At 41.1% G+C, this 14,446-nt stretch overlaps 1 protein-coding gene and 1 long non-coding RNA gene across 6 annotated transcripts in view; one reads left to right on the top strand and one right to left on the bottom strand.

The window, feature by feature from the left end:
• The window catches only part of cdca2 (cell division cycle associated 2), a 52,243-nt gene extending 40,972 nt beyond the window's left edge, over positions 1 to 11,271 (bottom strand). For 3 of the 5 annotated variants that reach the window (XM_061766591.1, XM_061766592.1, XM_061766595.1), the window contains exons 1-4: positions 11,180 to 11,271; positions 8,314 to 8,491; positions 8,103 to 8,239; positions 4,793 to 4,958 (exon numbers count right to left, since the gene is read on the bottom strand). In XM_061766591.1, the coding sequence (XP_061622575.1) occupies positions 4,793 to 4,958; positions 8,103 to 8,239; positions 8,314 to 8,491; positions 11,180 to 11,191 (493 nt within the window). In that variant the 5' untranslated portion in view covers positions 11,192 to 11,271. The other 2 variants (XM_061766594.1, XM_061766593.1) reach the window with 2 other exon arrangements.
• A 14-nt stretch (positions 11,272 to 11,285) lies between these two features.
• LOC133474690 (uncharacterized) lies at positions 11,286 to 14,063 on the top strand. The gene is made up of 3 exons (XR_009787593.1): positions 11,286 to 11,342; positions 11,728 to 13,829; positions 13,921 to 14,063. It is a non-coding gene; the product is annotated as an uncharacterized LOC133474690 (long non-coding RNA).
• Positions 14,064 to 14,446: the final 383 nt, after the last annotated feature.

Genomic DNA, 14,446 nt, shown 5'->3' with positions numbered 1-14,446 from the left:
GAGTTGAGACCCATATTTAAATTTCAAAATAAACTGTCAAAAAAATGGCGACCTATCTTCTGCCTACAAAAATACACCAGGCTACTCACAAAGTTAAAGTGTAACCAAACAGACCAAAGAAAATTTGACACACCACAGAAGACAGTTGTTAACAAGCCGGACCATAAATGAACAGATTAAAAAAAAAAAAAAAGTATGTGTAATCAGGCTTCAAAATGGTCATGAATTGGGACATTCTTTCAACTTCCAGCTGCTGTAGGGGTGTCGCTAAATGCTCTCAAAATCCCGCCTCCCCGGAAATTTTAGCTGTCAATCAAAGACGTGCCTCCTCTCATGGTTCCTCCAAAGCGGGGCGTGACGCTCACACGAGCCGCAGAGACATTCTGAGTCGGCCACCCCTTTGTCTTATTTCAATTCAGCGGGCTGTTAATCAACGGTGTAAAGGGTCATCAGCCACGACGTGTCACGAGAAGGTGGAAAAAGTCATCCAGGCAGGGGGAATGTGGTGCACCCACTGCTGTGGCCGCCGAGGTTCAATCTTCGGCAGATTATCTTTTTTCCCTTCCCTTCTCGCCCTGCGATGTGTGTGGCGGACGGGTCAAACGCAGTTGCACCAGACCTCCGGCTGCTTCTCTAACCGCTGCCAAGCTTGCCAAGCTGGCAAGGGGCGGCGGATCCCGCCTGGTTCACCGCTGTCTCGCAATTCAATGCGCATTGGGCAAGACACCAGAGACACTGTAGCCCAAATAACACAAAACATTACACTTCAGGGGTGTGTTTTTTTTTTTAGTTATGGACAAAGTTTGATGGCCAACTGAACGTTGTAATAGTAGTAATGGGTCAAGTTAAGGCGGCACGGAGATCGACTGGTTAGCACATCTGCCTCACAGTTCTGAGGACTGGGGTTCAAATCCCGGCCCCGCCTGTGTGGAGTTTGCATGTTTTCCCCGTGCCAGCGTGGGTTTTCTCTGGGTACTCTGGTTTCCTCCCACATCTGAAAAAAATGCGTGGTAGGTTGATTGAAGACTAAATTGCCCATAGGTGTGAATGTGAGTGTGAATGGTTGTTTGTTTATATGTGCCATGCGATTGGCTGGCGACCAGTTCGGGGTGTACCCCACCTCTCGCCCGAAGATAGCTGGGATAGGCTCCAGCACGCCTGCAACCCTAATGAGGATAAGCAGTACAGAAAATGGATGGATCGGTCAAGTTAATGAATGAGGAAGAGGCAATTCCGCCGAATAAGGGCACTTGGTGTTTATAAAGTGGGGGAGGGCCTCATGTGAGAAAGTACTTTGGCAGAGTAGCGCAGACGTTGGGAGGTGAGAAAAAATAAACAAAAAAAAAAGACGGGGTTTGTGCTGGTGTACTCTCTAATCCTTGCCTGAGCACCTCCATGGCATGTAACAAGCAACACAACATTTATGAAAGTATTGCTATTACTGAAAGAGGACAAAAAGTAATTAACGTAAGAAAAGAAACACGCATCCTCATGGAGACGTCACAGTATGCAAGTTCGTTCGTTGCCAGCTAATGTCAAGCAAATATATGCTGCAAAGCTTTTTGCACACATGTATCCCGAACTCTTGATCTGTTGTTTTATTGTAAAAGATTTGTACATGTATGACAATAAATTAATGTATTAAATCTATATGCACCTTGCTTTTATATTATATATACATAGAGTGTAGTCCAGACTTCTTTTGTCATTGCTATTTGTGCCTAAGATGAACAATATTAAAGATTCAATGTTTATTGTCATATGCACAATAAAAATACAATGAAATTCTTACTTTGCTAGTCTCTCTCCACTTACACAAAGATAATAATATAAAAATAAAATAAGAACAATATGATATATAATATCATAATATATTGCAAAACAAAATCAGGAAGTTTATTGCAGGTGGTTTATTGTTGGGCCGCCTGATAAACTGACAAAAACAACAGTGTCTGTAAGTGATTTTTTTCAGACACTATTAGATGTGTAATGTACATATAACATGATGTATGAGTGAGCTGAATAGTAGTTAGCGTTTTTTTTTTTTTTTTTTTTAAAAACCTTAAATGATAATCGTTTAGCAAAGGCAGATTTTGATGTCTCAAATTCTCTAGTTTATATACCATTCACTCAGTACCAACATATGCAGTTTAAGGCTAGAAGTCTAGCCCTCATGAATGAGAATGAGAATAAAATGCATGTCAATGTCATGAATTACAATTACATAAATGTTGTAATTACATAATTGCGTTACATGTAATGAGTTACTCCCCAACACTGGTCTTACCAAATCTAAGTGTTGATAGTAAACATGGTTGTTGTCACTAGGTTTCACTGCTGGCTTAACTGCTGTTCGAAGCATTCCACGAGCTTCAGGTTTGTTTGGTATGCGGTAAAAGCTTTTCAGCTCAATCTTATCAAATCTGTTTGAACAGCCGATAAGGCAACATGACATTCCAATTATTATATTAACGAAAACAACAACCCATTCATAAACGCTTCCATGATCATTTTTACACTGAAGCTTATACCACGATATTATACCGTTACCGTGAAGGGATTCAAATTATATCATGATATGAATATCGCCCAGCCCTACTTACAAGACTTCAATACAATCCCTGTTCATACTGCAAAAAAGAGCAATGAGAATAGTACATCATTTTGGATTTCTTCACCATACAAACTAGTCGTTCCTTCAATCTAAAATTTTATGATCTTGTAGAATTTAAAACTGCACAATTAATATATGAATTTAGACAATCTACGTTGGGAATATGTTTTTTGAGAGAGCAGTAGAGTGTAATTTTAGGGATAAATATAATTTAAAGATAAAATACTCAAGCACAACAATGAGAAGTTTTTGTGTTTCCATCTGTGGTGTGAAAATATTAAACAGGCGAAATGGGGATCGTTAATGTCCAGCCATAAACAGTTCAAAAATAAATATTTTATTTTTGAACTGTTTTTGGAGAGGTACAGGGAAGAAGAGAGGCTGGGGGAAAAACAGGATTTGGAAACAGTTGCAGCGGGACTGTCTATAATAATTATTGTTATAAGTCAGATGTTATATTATTGCTATATGAACAATTCACGGTAATGGAAAAATATATGGTATATTGGTATAAAAAGTTAAGAAACAATATTAAAATAATAGGTCAGTGACACAGTGAAAGCTATTAGAATATTATGGATATTTACTTACATACTAGTATTTAAATATGGTATTGTGACAAGAAAGTGTATTGCTAACATGGTTCCTACACATCTGAGATTACAAAATTCCATACTTTTCCCAGAGTTCTCTGTAAAAATGAAATAGGGCTGAACAATATCTCAAAAAAATATCATCATCACAAAAATGGCATGTTAATACGTAAACGGTACAGTATGCTTGGTTGCACGTATGTGGCGTTCATCAGAGTTTGACCAATCAGATGCGAAGTTAAATGCACATCGCCATCCACCCCTACAGATACTGGTCTCCTACTGGCAAGAGCAGACCCATAGACGTACAGTGAGAATCTTAGCAGCAGCGGGGGCATAAGAAGAATGGCAGACGTGGGAGAGGAAGAAGTGAACGAGGATGAAAACAAAGTTTTGATGGCAAGCCGGGAGCTGCACCGCTACAGAAAGTTGAGCACCATTCATCGAAATAGTTCCAAAGCATAATGCCACCGCGACGAGGTGGAAACATCTTGGATTGAAGCCAGATGAACACGGCCATCCCACTAACACCAACAAGCCAGTATGTCGAATTTGTATGAAGTCGGAACAAAGACAATACAACTTAAAACCTCAAAGTGACAAAACCCATTTTCAACACAACCATCCCATCCAGTGTCTACAGCTGGGAACCAAAAACACGTTGGGGAAATTCCCCGTTTCCCGTCAGCTTGCAATTATGGAACCCTTTGCCCAACAATGCAAATACAAACGTGATAGCGTATATGGCGCATGCATGCTCACATTATATACAGTATAGTGTTACTCACTACTGTAAGAGATGTAGACAAACGTTGGCAAAGCAGCAATCTTGAATGAAAACAGGTTGCTTCGATCTTGTTTTGCTGTTATTAATGTTGCTATACTTTTTTTCACTTTTTCTTAACCAACTGGAAACTTGATGAGCAGTATATTACCTGTTAAGGCATTAATGTGTGTAATCTGTTGATCTCTGCCGAATGTTTAATATTTGTTCAAGTGCAGTTTTTCTGAACAGAACCCGAGTGTGTTTTACTTATATTTATTATTCTATATTACAATGCCCAATGTTCAATATATTCTTCGAGTTAATTGTACTTAAAAAGGATGAAAGTGCATTATTATCCTCAAATATCACTATATCAGTGGCATAAAAAACATCAACGATACTATCGTTTGTCATGATAGTTTTTGGCAAAATTATATATTATCCAAAAAATAAACTTAAAAAACTAAACAGATAATATATTGTGAGAGCATGCAATGTTTAACAGAAAAATATTGTATAAACAGTACAAAAAATAAAGTAACAACTGTAAGAAAAATCTGCAGTATAGCGGGACAGCGAAGCAAAATGGTGTATGATTACTGTATCTGTATTCCGTGATGATAAATTTCAGGCACTCATTGTTTCCAGACATGTGCATCCTGGGACTCACATAGTTTCAAGTGTAAAATGATCTATGTGGATGTTGAGTTGGGGTTTTACTGTGAATACAGTTTTTGTTTGGCGCTCCAAATGTGTACAAATCCTAGCGACTGACCATTGTTGAGAAATCAAACTTTTAATCCTGTAGCAATGACTTACCAGACAGATAATCTCTTGTCTTGATGCCTCCTCCAGTGTTGTTGCCCTTCCTTGGCATTAGATCAGAGACCTCACCCTCTTCCACACCCATCAGGCTGTGGAAGGAAGCCATTTTCTGCTTCAGGGTGGATGATACCCGAGGAAGGAAGGGGCTACCTCTGACAAGCTGAGAGTTCAGATAGCAGAGACAACTACTCAGTGCTGCAACTCAACATTTCAAGTATATGAATGACAAAACAAGTACCTACATAACTAAAATGAACCAAGTGAAATAAATTCAATCTTAAAACAAAAAAAAGTAAATAAATAAAATGATAAAATGAGAGTTACGTAAAAGAGAGTGAGCACATTCCATCATTCATTATTACAAGCAAGCCTACCAGATTCTCTCATGTTATATCTTAATGAAAAGTAGCCTCTTTGGCACAGATAGAGAACCATTATGAACTCTCCAAAATTTTGCTTCGCTTATTTACACATACATTTACAGTGCAGACGATATGGTGCTGCAAACGTAGAAATTAATATAGCAAGCTGGTGTTGTGCCGGCACGGTGGACGACTGGTTAGCATATCGGCCTCACGGGTCCGGGCACCGGGGTACAAATCCCGGCCTCGCCTGTGTGGAGTATGCATGTTCTCCCCGTGCCTGGGTGGGTTTTCTCCGGGCACTCCGGTTTCCTCCCACATCCCAAAAACATGCGTGGTAGGTTGATTGAAGACTCTAAATTGCCCGTAGGTGTGAATGTGAGAGCGAGAGCGTTGTTTGTCTCTATGTGCCCTGCGATTGGCTGGCGACCGGTTCAGGGTGTACCCCGCCTCCCACCAAGAAGATAGCTGGGATAGGCTCCAGCAGCCCGCGACCCTAGTGAGGATAAGCGGTAAAGACAATGGATGGATGCAAGCTGGTGTTGTACAACAGAGAGGATTGTTGTTGAACATAAACACAGCGCTGTTGCTACCAAACTACTACCATAATATACACAACCTGCAATGGCCATTTACATTGCACTGATTCATTAAAGTAAACCAGTACAAGTCTGAATGAATGTATAACAATATTACCAAAGTCTCACATTGTAGCAAAGAAAATTAAGCATTTTGACAGTCGTGTGGAAATGTAAGACTCGAACGTGCAAATCAACAATCCTTTGTAGTTGGCCACATTGCAAAGCAAAACAGGCCTAGAGGATTTAATGAGTTGGCAGCAACCAGGCAATTAAAAAGTTTACTACCTTGAGAAAGTTTGTTTTAAACAGTATGCATTCACATCTCAATGCATTTGCATGTTGACATGATCAAAAGAGTCAGAATCATAATCATCTTTATTTCCCAAGTATGTCAAAAACACACAAGGAATTTGTCTCCGGTAGCTGCAGCCGCTCTCGTACGACAAAAGAGAGCCATTTGACAGAAAATACTTTTGAGACATAAAAACACAGTATGGAGAGTCACTGAGCAATGAAAGTTTGAAAGACCATTGTTTAAGTGATGCAGAGTCCTCTTGCAATTTAGAGCAGTTTGAAATGACTAATAGAGCTACAGTCTGGTACAGTGACCATTGTGAAAATGGCACAGAGCCTTCAAGAAATGTAAGCCGTTTAAAGTGACTAGCAGTGCGACTCGCTCAATGCCGAGTGAGTCTTTATCCCTTGTGCCGTTTTGTCTTTTGCTTTACACGATCAGGATTTTTGGGGCGGGAGTTTCGATCACCGATCCGATCACATGATGGAGGAATGAAGTAAATAACCTGTTCATTTACTGTATATACTTGTGTAATTAATTGCTCCAAAAATATATTTACAATAAATAATGTATCTTTGTTCATCTATTGGCGGTACGGTGGACGACTGGTTAGAGCGTCAGCCTCACAGTTCTGAGAACTGGGGTTCAATCCCCGGCCCCGGCTGTGTGGAGTTTGCATGTTCTCCCCGTGCCTGCGTGGGTTTTCTCCAGGCACTCCGGTTTCCGCCCACATCCCAAAAACATGCATTAATTGGAGACTCTAAATTGCCCGTAGGTGTGACTGTGAGTGCGAATGGTTGTTTGTTTGTATGTGCCCTGCGATTGGCTGGCAACCAGTTCAGGGTGTACCCCGCCTCCTGCCCGATGATAGCTGGGATAGGCTCCAGCACGCCTGCGACCCTAGTAAGGAGAAGCGACTCAGAAAATGGATGGATGGATGGATGTTCATCTATTTATGCCAGTGAGGCATAGTGACAGACAGAACAAATGAATGGTCTTCTATTAGATGGCATGAAGTACATACAGTAATTAATGTATCCACTTTTTTGTGACATTTTTGTTTGTTGGTGTGCCGTGAGATTTTTCAATTGTAAAATACGTTCCTTGGCTCTATAAAGGTTGGAAATCACTGCTCCCGTCCAGTCATGTATTCTAATCAGTCAGGTCAAACCAACATTACAACATGACAGAAATAATGGGTGCCAACTTATTGTCATTAAATTATTTTTTATTAAATTACTTTACCCACACCGAAACTTTAGAGCAGAATGGCAGCATGTTTACATCCATCCATTCGTGGTGGTACCATTAGCTTGCTAGGCTACATAACGTTTTTGTTGCCTGCTTGCGAACCGTATCGTGTTAAAAGTACGTGAAGAAACCGGGAGCAAGCCTTAAACGAACGTCCTCTCCTGAGCACCAGTGACCACCAACACATGTTTTCCCACATTTTGTTCTTACAAACACACGGCGCGATCCCTTATTTTTGTCATCGCCATGGTAATGAGTGTATCCGGTCGCGTCCGGACAAGATGAAGCCCAGTGATCGTAAAAAACGGAATGCGGTAGTATCGGAATACAAGATTTTATTGCAGTAGTCTGACATAGTGCAATCGTGAAAGAGCAAAGTTGTCTCGTAGTATGATCTGGGTATTATGTGTTGTCTGTCTGAGAAGTGTTGTCTGTTCCACACCGCCGACATGTTTTTAAATAACTTTATTGGCCCTCAGATATTTACAGGACTACGCCAAAAGAGACGCGACAAGGCTAAAAATAAACTAGCTTTTGGATTCAAATATACTGTGCACGATGGTGACGCGGACTAAATGTCTTTTGCGGAGCCGATCAATGACGTCATTGATCGGCGAATTATGACATTAAAGCCGATCAGCATAAACTGCTAATTATTGGCCGATACCAATTAGGCCGATAAAATCGGTGTAAAGTCTACTTAAAATGTGACAGAGTTCAACTGTTAGGACAACTCAAAGCCTGTAATCTTAACATTACTTCACAAAATAGTGTGGCAACAATGCAAACATTTCCTCGTTGTGACTGCTTCTCACCTCGGGAGTTTGACAGTTTGATGAATTCTTCATTTTTTGTTGTGCAATGAAGCGGATGAGTGAGTTTGTTTCTGGTGAGCCCCTCACACCGATACTAGACCTTCTTCTTGCCTTTAGTTGTGCCAAACGAGACTTTTCTGGGGAAAGAGTCAGATACAGTGTATATGATTGGTGATTGGCTTTCAAAAGCATATTGCACCAGAGAGCTCACCTTTGTGTCCTAATGGTACCGGGCTGAAGCTTTGGACAGTAATACCAAACTGAGAAGGTGTGAGTTTCAGAAAATCAAGAGGATTCCTTAATACAGTTGCAGAATCCTTTTTTGAGGGGGATGGTTGTTCCATTTGGTCTGTCTCCTTGTCCACGACTGCATCCTGTTCAGTGGCCATCTGCATAAAAATATTTTTTTATAATAAATATAATAATAATAATAATAATCACTAACTACAATACTATGACTTTTTTAGTACTTTAATGATATACACGAACAAATCAGCATAAGATTGTTTTCTATGAAATACAGAAAATAAATAAATACATAAATATATAAATACCAGTAGAAGGCAGCAGCAGATTTTGTCCTACGATGCCAATAAAAAATAAACAAATAATAAACTTATCGGGTCTTACCACTTAAAAAAACAAAACAAAAACAGATCTGTTATGCATTTTTCCAACGAGTAATGCAGCCTAAACCTGGGCACAAGCCAGTGCACACTGTAGGCCGGTCCCAAACCCGGATAAATACAGAGGGTTGCATCAGGAAGAGCATCGGGCTTAAAACTTTGACAAACAAATGTGAGCGTTCATCCAAAGAATTCCATACCGGATCAGGGATGGACTGGGTTAACAACTTTTGCCACCGGCGCCGTAAGACTGCAGAACGCCGGTGGAAATTCAGCTACTGTGAGTCGAAGACAAAGGAGAGGTGTAAAGCGGGTTCTTAGCCAGTAAGAGAAGAGGAAAGCACAGAGCCTAGAACTGAATGTGCGGACTTTGAATGTTGGGACTATGACAAGAAAATCTCAGGAGTTGGTTGACATGATGATAAAGAGAAAGGTTGATGTATTGTGTGTCCAGGAGAGCAGGTGGAAAGGCAGTAAAGCTAGAAGTTTAGGGGTAGGGTTTAAATTATTTTACCATGGTGTAGATGGGAAGAGAAATTGAGTAGGGGTTATTTTAAAGGAAAAGTTAGCAAAGCATGTCTTGGAGGTGAAAAGAGTATCAGATCAAATAATGAGGCTGAAACTTGAAATTGAGGGTGATATGTATAACGTGATTAGTGGGTATGCCCCACAGGTTGGATGTGACCTAGAGGTGAAAGAGAAATTTTGGAAGGAGCAAGACAAAGTAGTTCTGAGCATCCCGGACAGAGAGAGAGAGTTGTGATTGGTGCAGATTGTAATGGACCTGTTGATAAAGGAAACCGGCGTGATGAAGAAGTGATGGGTAAGATTGGCATCCAGGAAAGGAACTTGGAGGGACAGATGGTGGTAGACTTGGATGCAAATGGCTGTAGTGAACACATTTTCCAGAAGAGGCAGGAACATAGGGTGACCTACAAGAGCAGAGGTAGAAGCACGCAAGTGGATTACATCTTGTGCAGACGATGTAATCTGAAGGAGGTTACAGATTGTAAGGTCGTGTAGGGGAGAGTGTGGCTAGACAGCATAGGATCGTGGTGTGTAAGATGACTCTGGTGGTGGGGAGGAAGATTAGGAATACAAAGGCAGAGCAGAGAACCATGTGGTGGAAGCTGAGAAAGGAAGAGTGTTGTGCAGCTTTCCGGAAGAGGTAAGACAGGCTCTCGGTGGACAGGAGGAGCTTCCAGAAGACTGGACCACTACAGCCAAGGTGATCAGAGAGACAGGCAGGGGAGTACTTGGTGTATCTTCTGGCAGGAAAGGGGAAAATGAGACTTGGTGGTGGAACCTCAAAGTACAGGAAATCATACAAGGAAAGATGTTGGCTAAGAATAAGTGGGACACTGAGAGGACTGAGGAGAGGTGAAAGGAATACATTGAGATGTGACGTAGGGGCAAAGGTAGCAAAGGCCAAACAAGAGGCATATGATGACATGTATGCCAGGTTGGACACTAAAGGAGGTTCGCTCTCGGAGTGACCAGATTGGATAAAATTAGAAATGAGCTCATCAGAGGGACAGCCAAGGTTAGATGTTTTGGAGACAAAGTTAGAGAGAGCAGACTTCAATGGTTTGGACACGTCCAAAAGAGAAATAGTGAGTATATTGGTATGAGGATGATGAGGATGGAGCTGCCAGGCAAGAGAGCTCGAGAAAGACCAAAGAGAAGGTTGATGGACGTCGTGAGGGAAGACATGAGGGCAGTTGGTGTTCGAGAAGAGGATGCAGGAGACAAGCCGAAAGGAAAAGAAGATTTTTCAGTATAGTAGTCAACTATGAATTCAAAACTGTTGCTCACGAGTGGGCATGGTGAAAATAAATTATCCTAAACATAGGGCATAAGAGGTGGTAACAATGCAGATATGAACACATTTAGCAAAAGCAGATACGTTACTCAGAACGTCAGAAATAGTTTCATACACAATTGAAGACGTTTCGGAAACAGTTACGAGCATCACGGAATTCTCGCTGTTTAAATCAAATTAGACCGGTATGTCGTTGATTTATGTTAACCTCGCGACGTTAGCGATTAGCTAGAGTTGTAAAGTGCAACATAGCAAGTAGTCTACTCACCTCACAAATACCCCCCCAAAAAGACTGGCGTCTCTCACACAGACAAAAAAAAAATATATATATATATATATATATACCAACGGGAATAAACTTATGGTTAAAAAATAATGTGACGCTAATGTCTACTACATTAAATTTATCTAGAACTCCGAGTTTCAAATTACGCTCCACAACAACATCACGGGTTGCATTCGAATCATTCCACACAAAAAAACGTCATCTCAAACACTCTTAACACTTAAAAGAAATCAGTCTCGTTTTGCTAGAAAACGTAAAGAGGCTCAGCAAGAAAACCACAAATTTATTTTGTTAAAAATTACTCAAGATAAAGCTATAACACATACATTTTATCGGTACTAACCTTTAAGCGCATTGGGCCAAACCGGACAGGAACTAGTTTAATATGAATTGCCCAATAGGAATACGAGATGTCTCACGTGACCTCCACTCCAACAGCTTCGTTTCCTGTTTTCCTGTCAAAGTTAAGAGCATGAATTGCCATTAATTATTGCCTGGTGTAGCAGGTACGTTATTCATTATCGTGTTCTATACAATAATGAATAATCCATAAATTCCCAAAATGTACAATGACTTATATCACGTAGCAGGTCAGGATAATTCCGTTGTTATTAAACTGTACAATAGATGGCGCTGATTGTAATGCACGGGTTGTCCTGCTAGTGAAAGAAAGTACTGTCGTGTTCATTTTAGTGTGGTCAGTGGTTTGGTTACCGGTATCTGTTAAACCTACACCGATAACCTAATTTCAGATTTTATTTGTTAAGTAGGTTTCTGGATTATCCAACTGTGCTGTCCTCTCTTCTCTTGATAATACATATTGATGCCCCTTATTAAACTGACTTTATTGATATAAATGGTGGCTGACTGGTTAACACATCTGCTTCACAGTTCTGAGGACCAGGGTTCAAATCCCGACACGCCTGTGTGGAGTTTGCATGTTCTCCCCGTGCCTGTGTAGGTTTTCTCCGGGCATTCCGGTTTCCTCCCACATCCCAAAAACATGCGTGGTAGGTTAATTGAAGACTCTAAATTGCCTGTAGGTGTGAGTGCGAATGGTATTTTGTTTCTATGTGCCCTGCGGTTGGCTGGCGACCAGTTCAGGGTCGCCCGAAGACAGCTGGGATAGGCTCCAGCACGCCCGCGACCCTAGTGAGGAGAAGCGGTACGGAAAATGCATGTATATATGTATAATTTTGTTGATTATACCTTACAGCAAACAAAAACAAAAATTCATCAACTTTGGAAACTAGAATATTACATAACAAACAATCAAGAAACAAGGAAAATCATTTTTAATGTGGAAATTAGAACAGGAATTTTGTGTTTCATGAATCTATATACAGTATGGGTACTGAAATAAATTGACTTTTCTACCATATTGTAATTTATTGAGAAGTACAGTACCTGTAGAAACAGAGTATCAAGTCAAATCAATACATTTAAGATACTCACGAAGCTCTAAGGATGCTTGAGCTTTATCAGTATCTTAAATATATTAATTTGAGGATGTTGAATCTCTGTTGGAGCATGTTTGTGTAGTGTTTGCATATTCTCCCCATGCTTGCGTAAGCTTTTTGTACTGGTACTCCAGCGTCCTCCGACATTCAAAAAACATTAATTAGAGACTTGCCCCATATTTGTTTAATTTGAATGGTTGTTTGTCTATATGTGCCCTGGGACTAATGAGTGTACCCAGCCTCTCACCCAAAGTCAGCTGGGAAAGGCTCCATTTAGCCATGACCATAATGAGGACAATTGGTAGAAATAGAAAATGGATGGATGAACGCAACATAAACCTAAACTGTTGGATTTTCCTCTGCAGTCACCAAAAATTACCCAAACAAACTTAAAGTGAAGAAAAAATGGGAAATTAAAAACAGAAGCTACAACAGTACTGAGGGAAGAACATATTCTTTCATTCATTTTTCAAACCGCTTATCCTCACTTGGGTCGCGGGCGTGCTAGAACCTATCCAAGCTACTGTATCTTCGGGCAAGAGGCGGGGTACACCCTGAACTGGTCGCCAGCCAATCGCAGGGGACATATAAACAAACGAACATATGGGTTTTTAAAATATATTTCTAGTCTGTGTGCGCATGAATTTTACTGGCATTATTTAATTTTCATAATTTGAATCTCAAATGTGTCACACCGCAGCCTAAAGGGAGAAGGGACCCCATTACATGTTGTTTGAACTGAGTTTACGCTGTTAATTAATACACTGTTTTTGTTTGGTGCCTCCAGACATGTGGAAACCTAGTGACTGACCCTTGTTGAGGAATTAAATTTTTAATCCTGTGGCAATGATTTACCAGACAGATAATCTCTTGTCCTGATACATCCTCCAGCGTTGTCATCCTGACTTGGCATTGGATAACAGACCTAACTCTCATCCACATCCATTAGACTCTGGAAGGCATGGAAAAATTGTTCATGTCACAAAAACTAACAGATATTTTGAGGAATGCAGCTCAGTTTTTCTACATAACAAAATGAAAATGCATAATGGAAAGTAAACAAGTCAAATACCAATTTAGTGGTAATATTGGCTATGGATATTTGCCAGGCCTATGATTATTCCCAACAGTAGATAGAAAGTCTACACACCCCTGTTCAAATGCCAGGTTTTTGTGATACAAAAGAAATGAGGCCAAGATAAATCATTTAAAAACTTTTTTTCACCATTAAAGTGGCCTATATCCTGTACAAAGCAATTGGGGAAAAAAGAAAGAAAAATAAATCTTTTCAAGAGTGGAATCAGAGAGAAACAACTGAGATGTGGTTGCATAAGTGTCCACTGTCATGATCTGTGCCCTGCAGTTCCTCTGCGAGGCGTGGGTTGGCGCCTTGTGCTTCTTTTTCCCCTCTCTCTCCCCAGCACTAATCACCTCCTCGCCTGCGCACCTGGTTCCAATCAGCACTCATCACTGCCTGCTCTTAAGCCTGCCTGTTCCTGCGTTCCAGCGCCAGAGTATTCTCGCTCCAACGTGGTACACCAGTCGACACATTGCTCTTGATAGTAAGAATAGATTCTCTGATACCCGTGCTTGAACTTACTCCCTGTTGTTCCTTCTCCTCCAGTGCCCTCCTGTGTCTCCTGCCACGACGCTCGCTCCAGCCGCATTGCAAAGTTCACTCACCTGCTCATGCTCCAGTCTCCCGCATGGTCCCTGCTCCTACGGACCACCATCACGCCTTGAATTCTTGACCTCGCGCTTCACCCAAATAAACCCTTTCCAACTGCTTCCTCTGTCTCAGTCTGCTTTTGGGTCCCGTCCAATACCGTTTGGTACAAACCGTGACATCCACACCCTTTTATAACTGGGGATGTGGCTGTGTTTAGAATTAACCGATCATATTAAAACTCATGTTAAATGGGAGTCAGCACTCACCTGCCACCATTTAATCTGATTATCCATCCATTTTCCACCGCTTATCCGAGGTCGGGTCGCAGGGGCAGTAGCTTTAGCAGGAATGCCCAGACTTCCCTCTCCCCAGGCACTTCATCCAGCTTTTCCGGGGGAAACCCGAGGCGTTCCCAGGCCAGCCGAAAGACATAGTCTCTCCAGCGTGTCCTGGGTCTTCCCTGGGGTCTCCTCCCGGTGGA

Source organism: Phyllopteryx taeniolatus, chromosome 3 (genome assembly GCF_024500385.1).
Source record: "Phyllopteryx taeniolatus isolate TA_2022b chromosome 3, UOR_Ptae_1.2, whole genome shotgun sequence".
Taxonomy (NCBI): domain Eukaryota; kingdom Metazoa; phylum Chordata; class Actinopteri; order Syngnathiformes; family Syngnathidae; genus Phyllopteryx; species Phyllopteryx taeniolatus.
The sequence above is the reverse complement of the archived record's forward strand: the minus strand, read 5'-3'. Positions and strand labels throughout refer to the sequence as shown.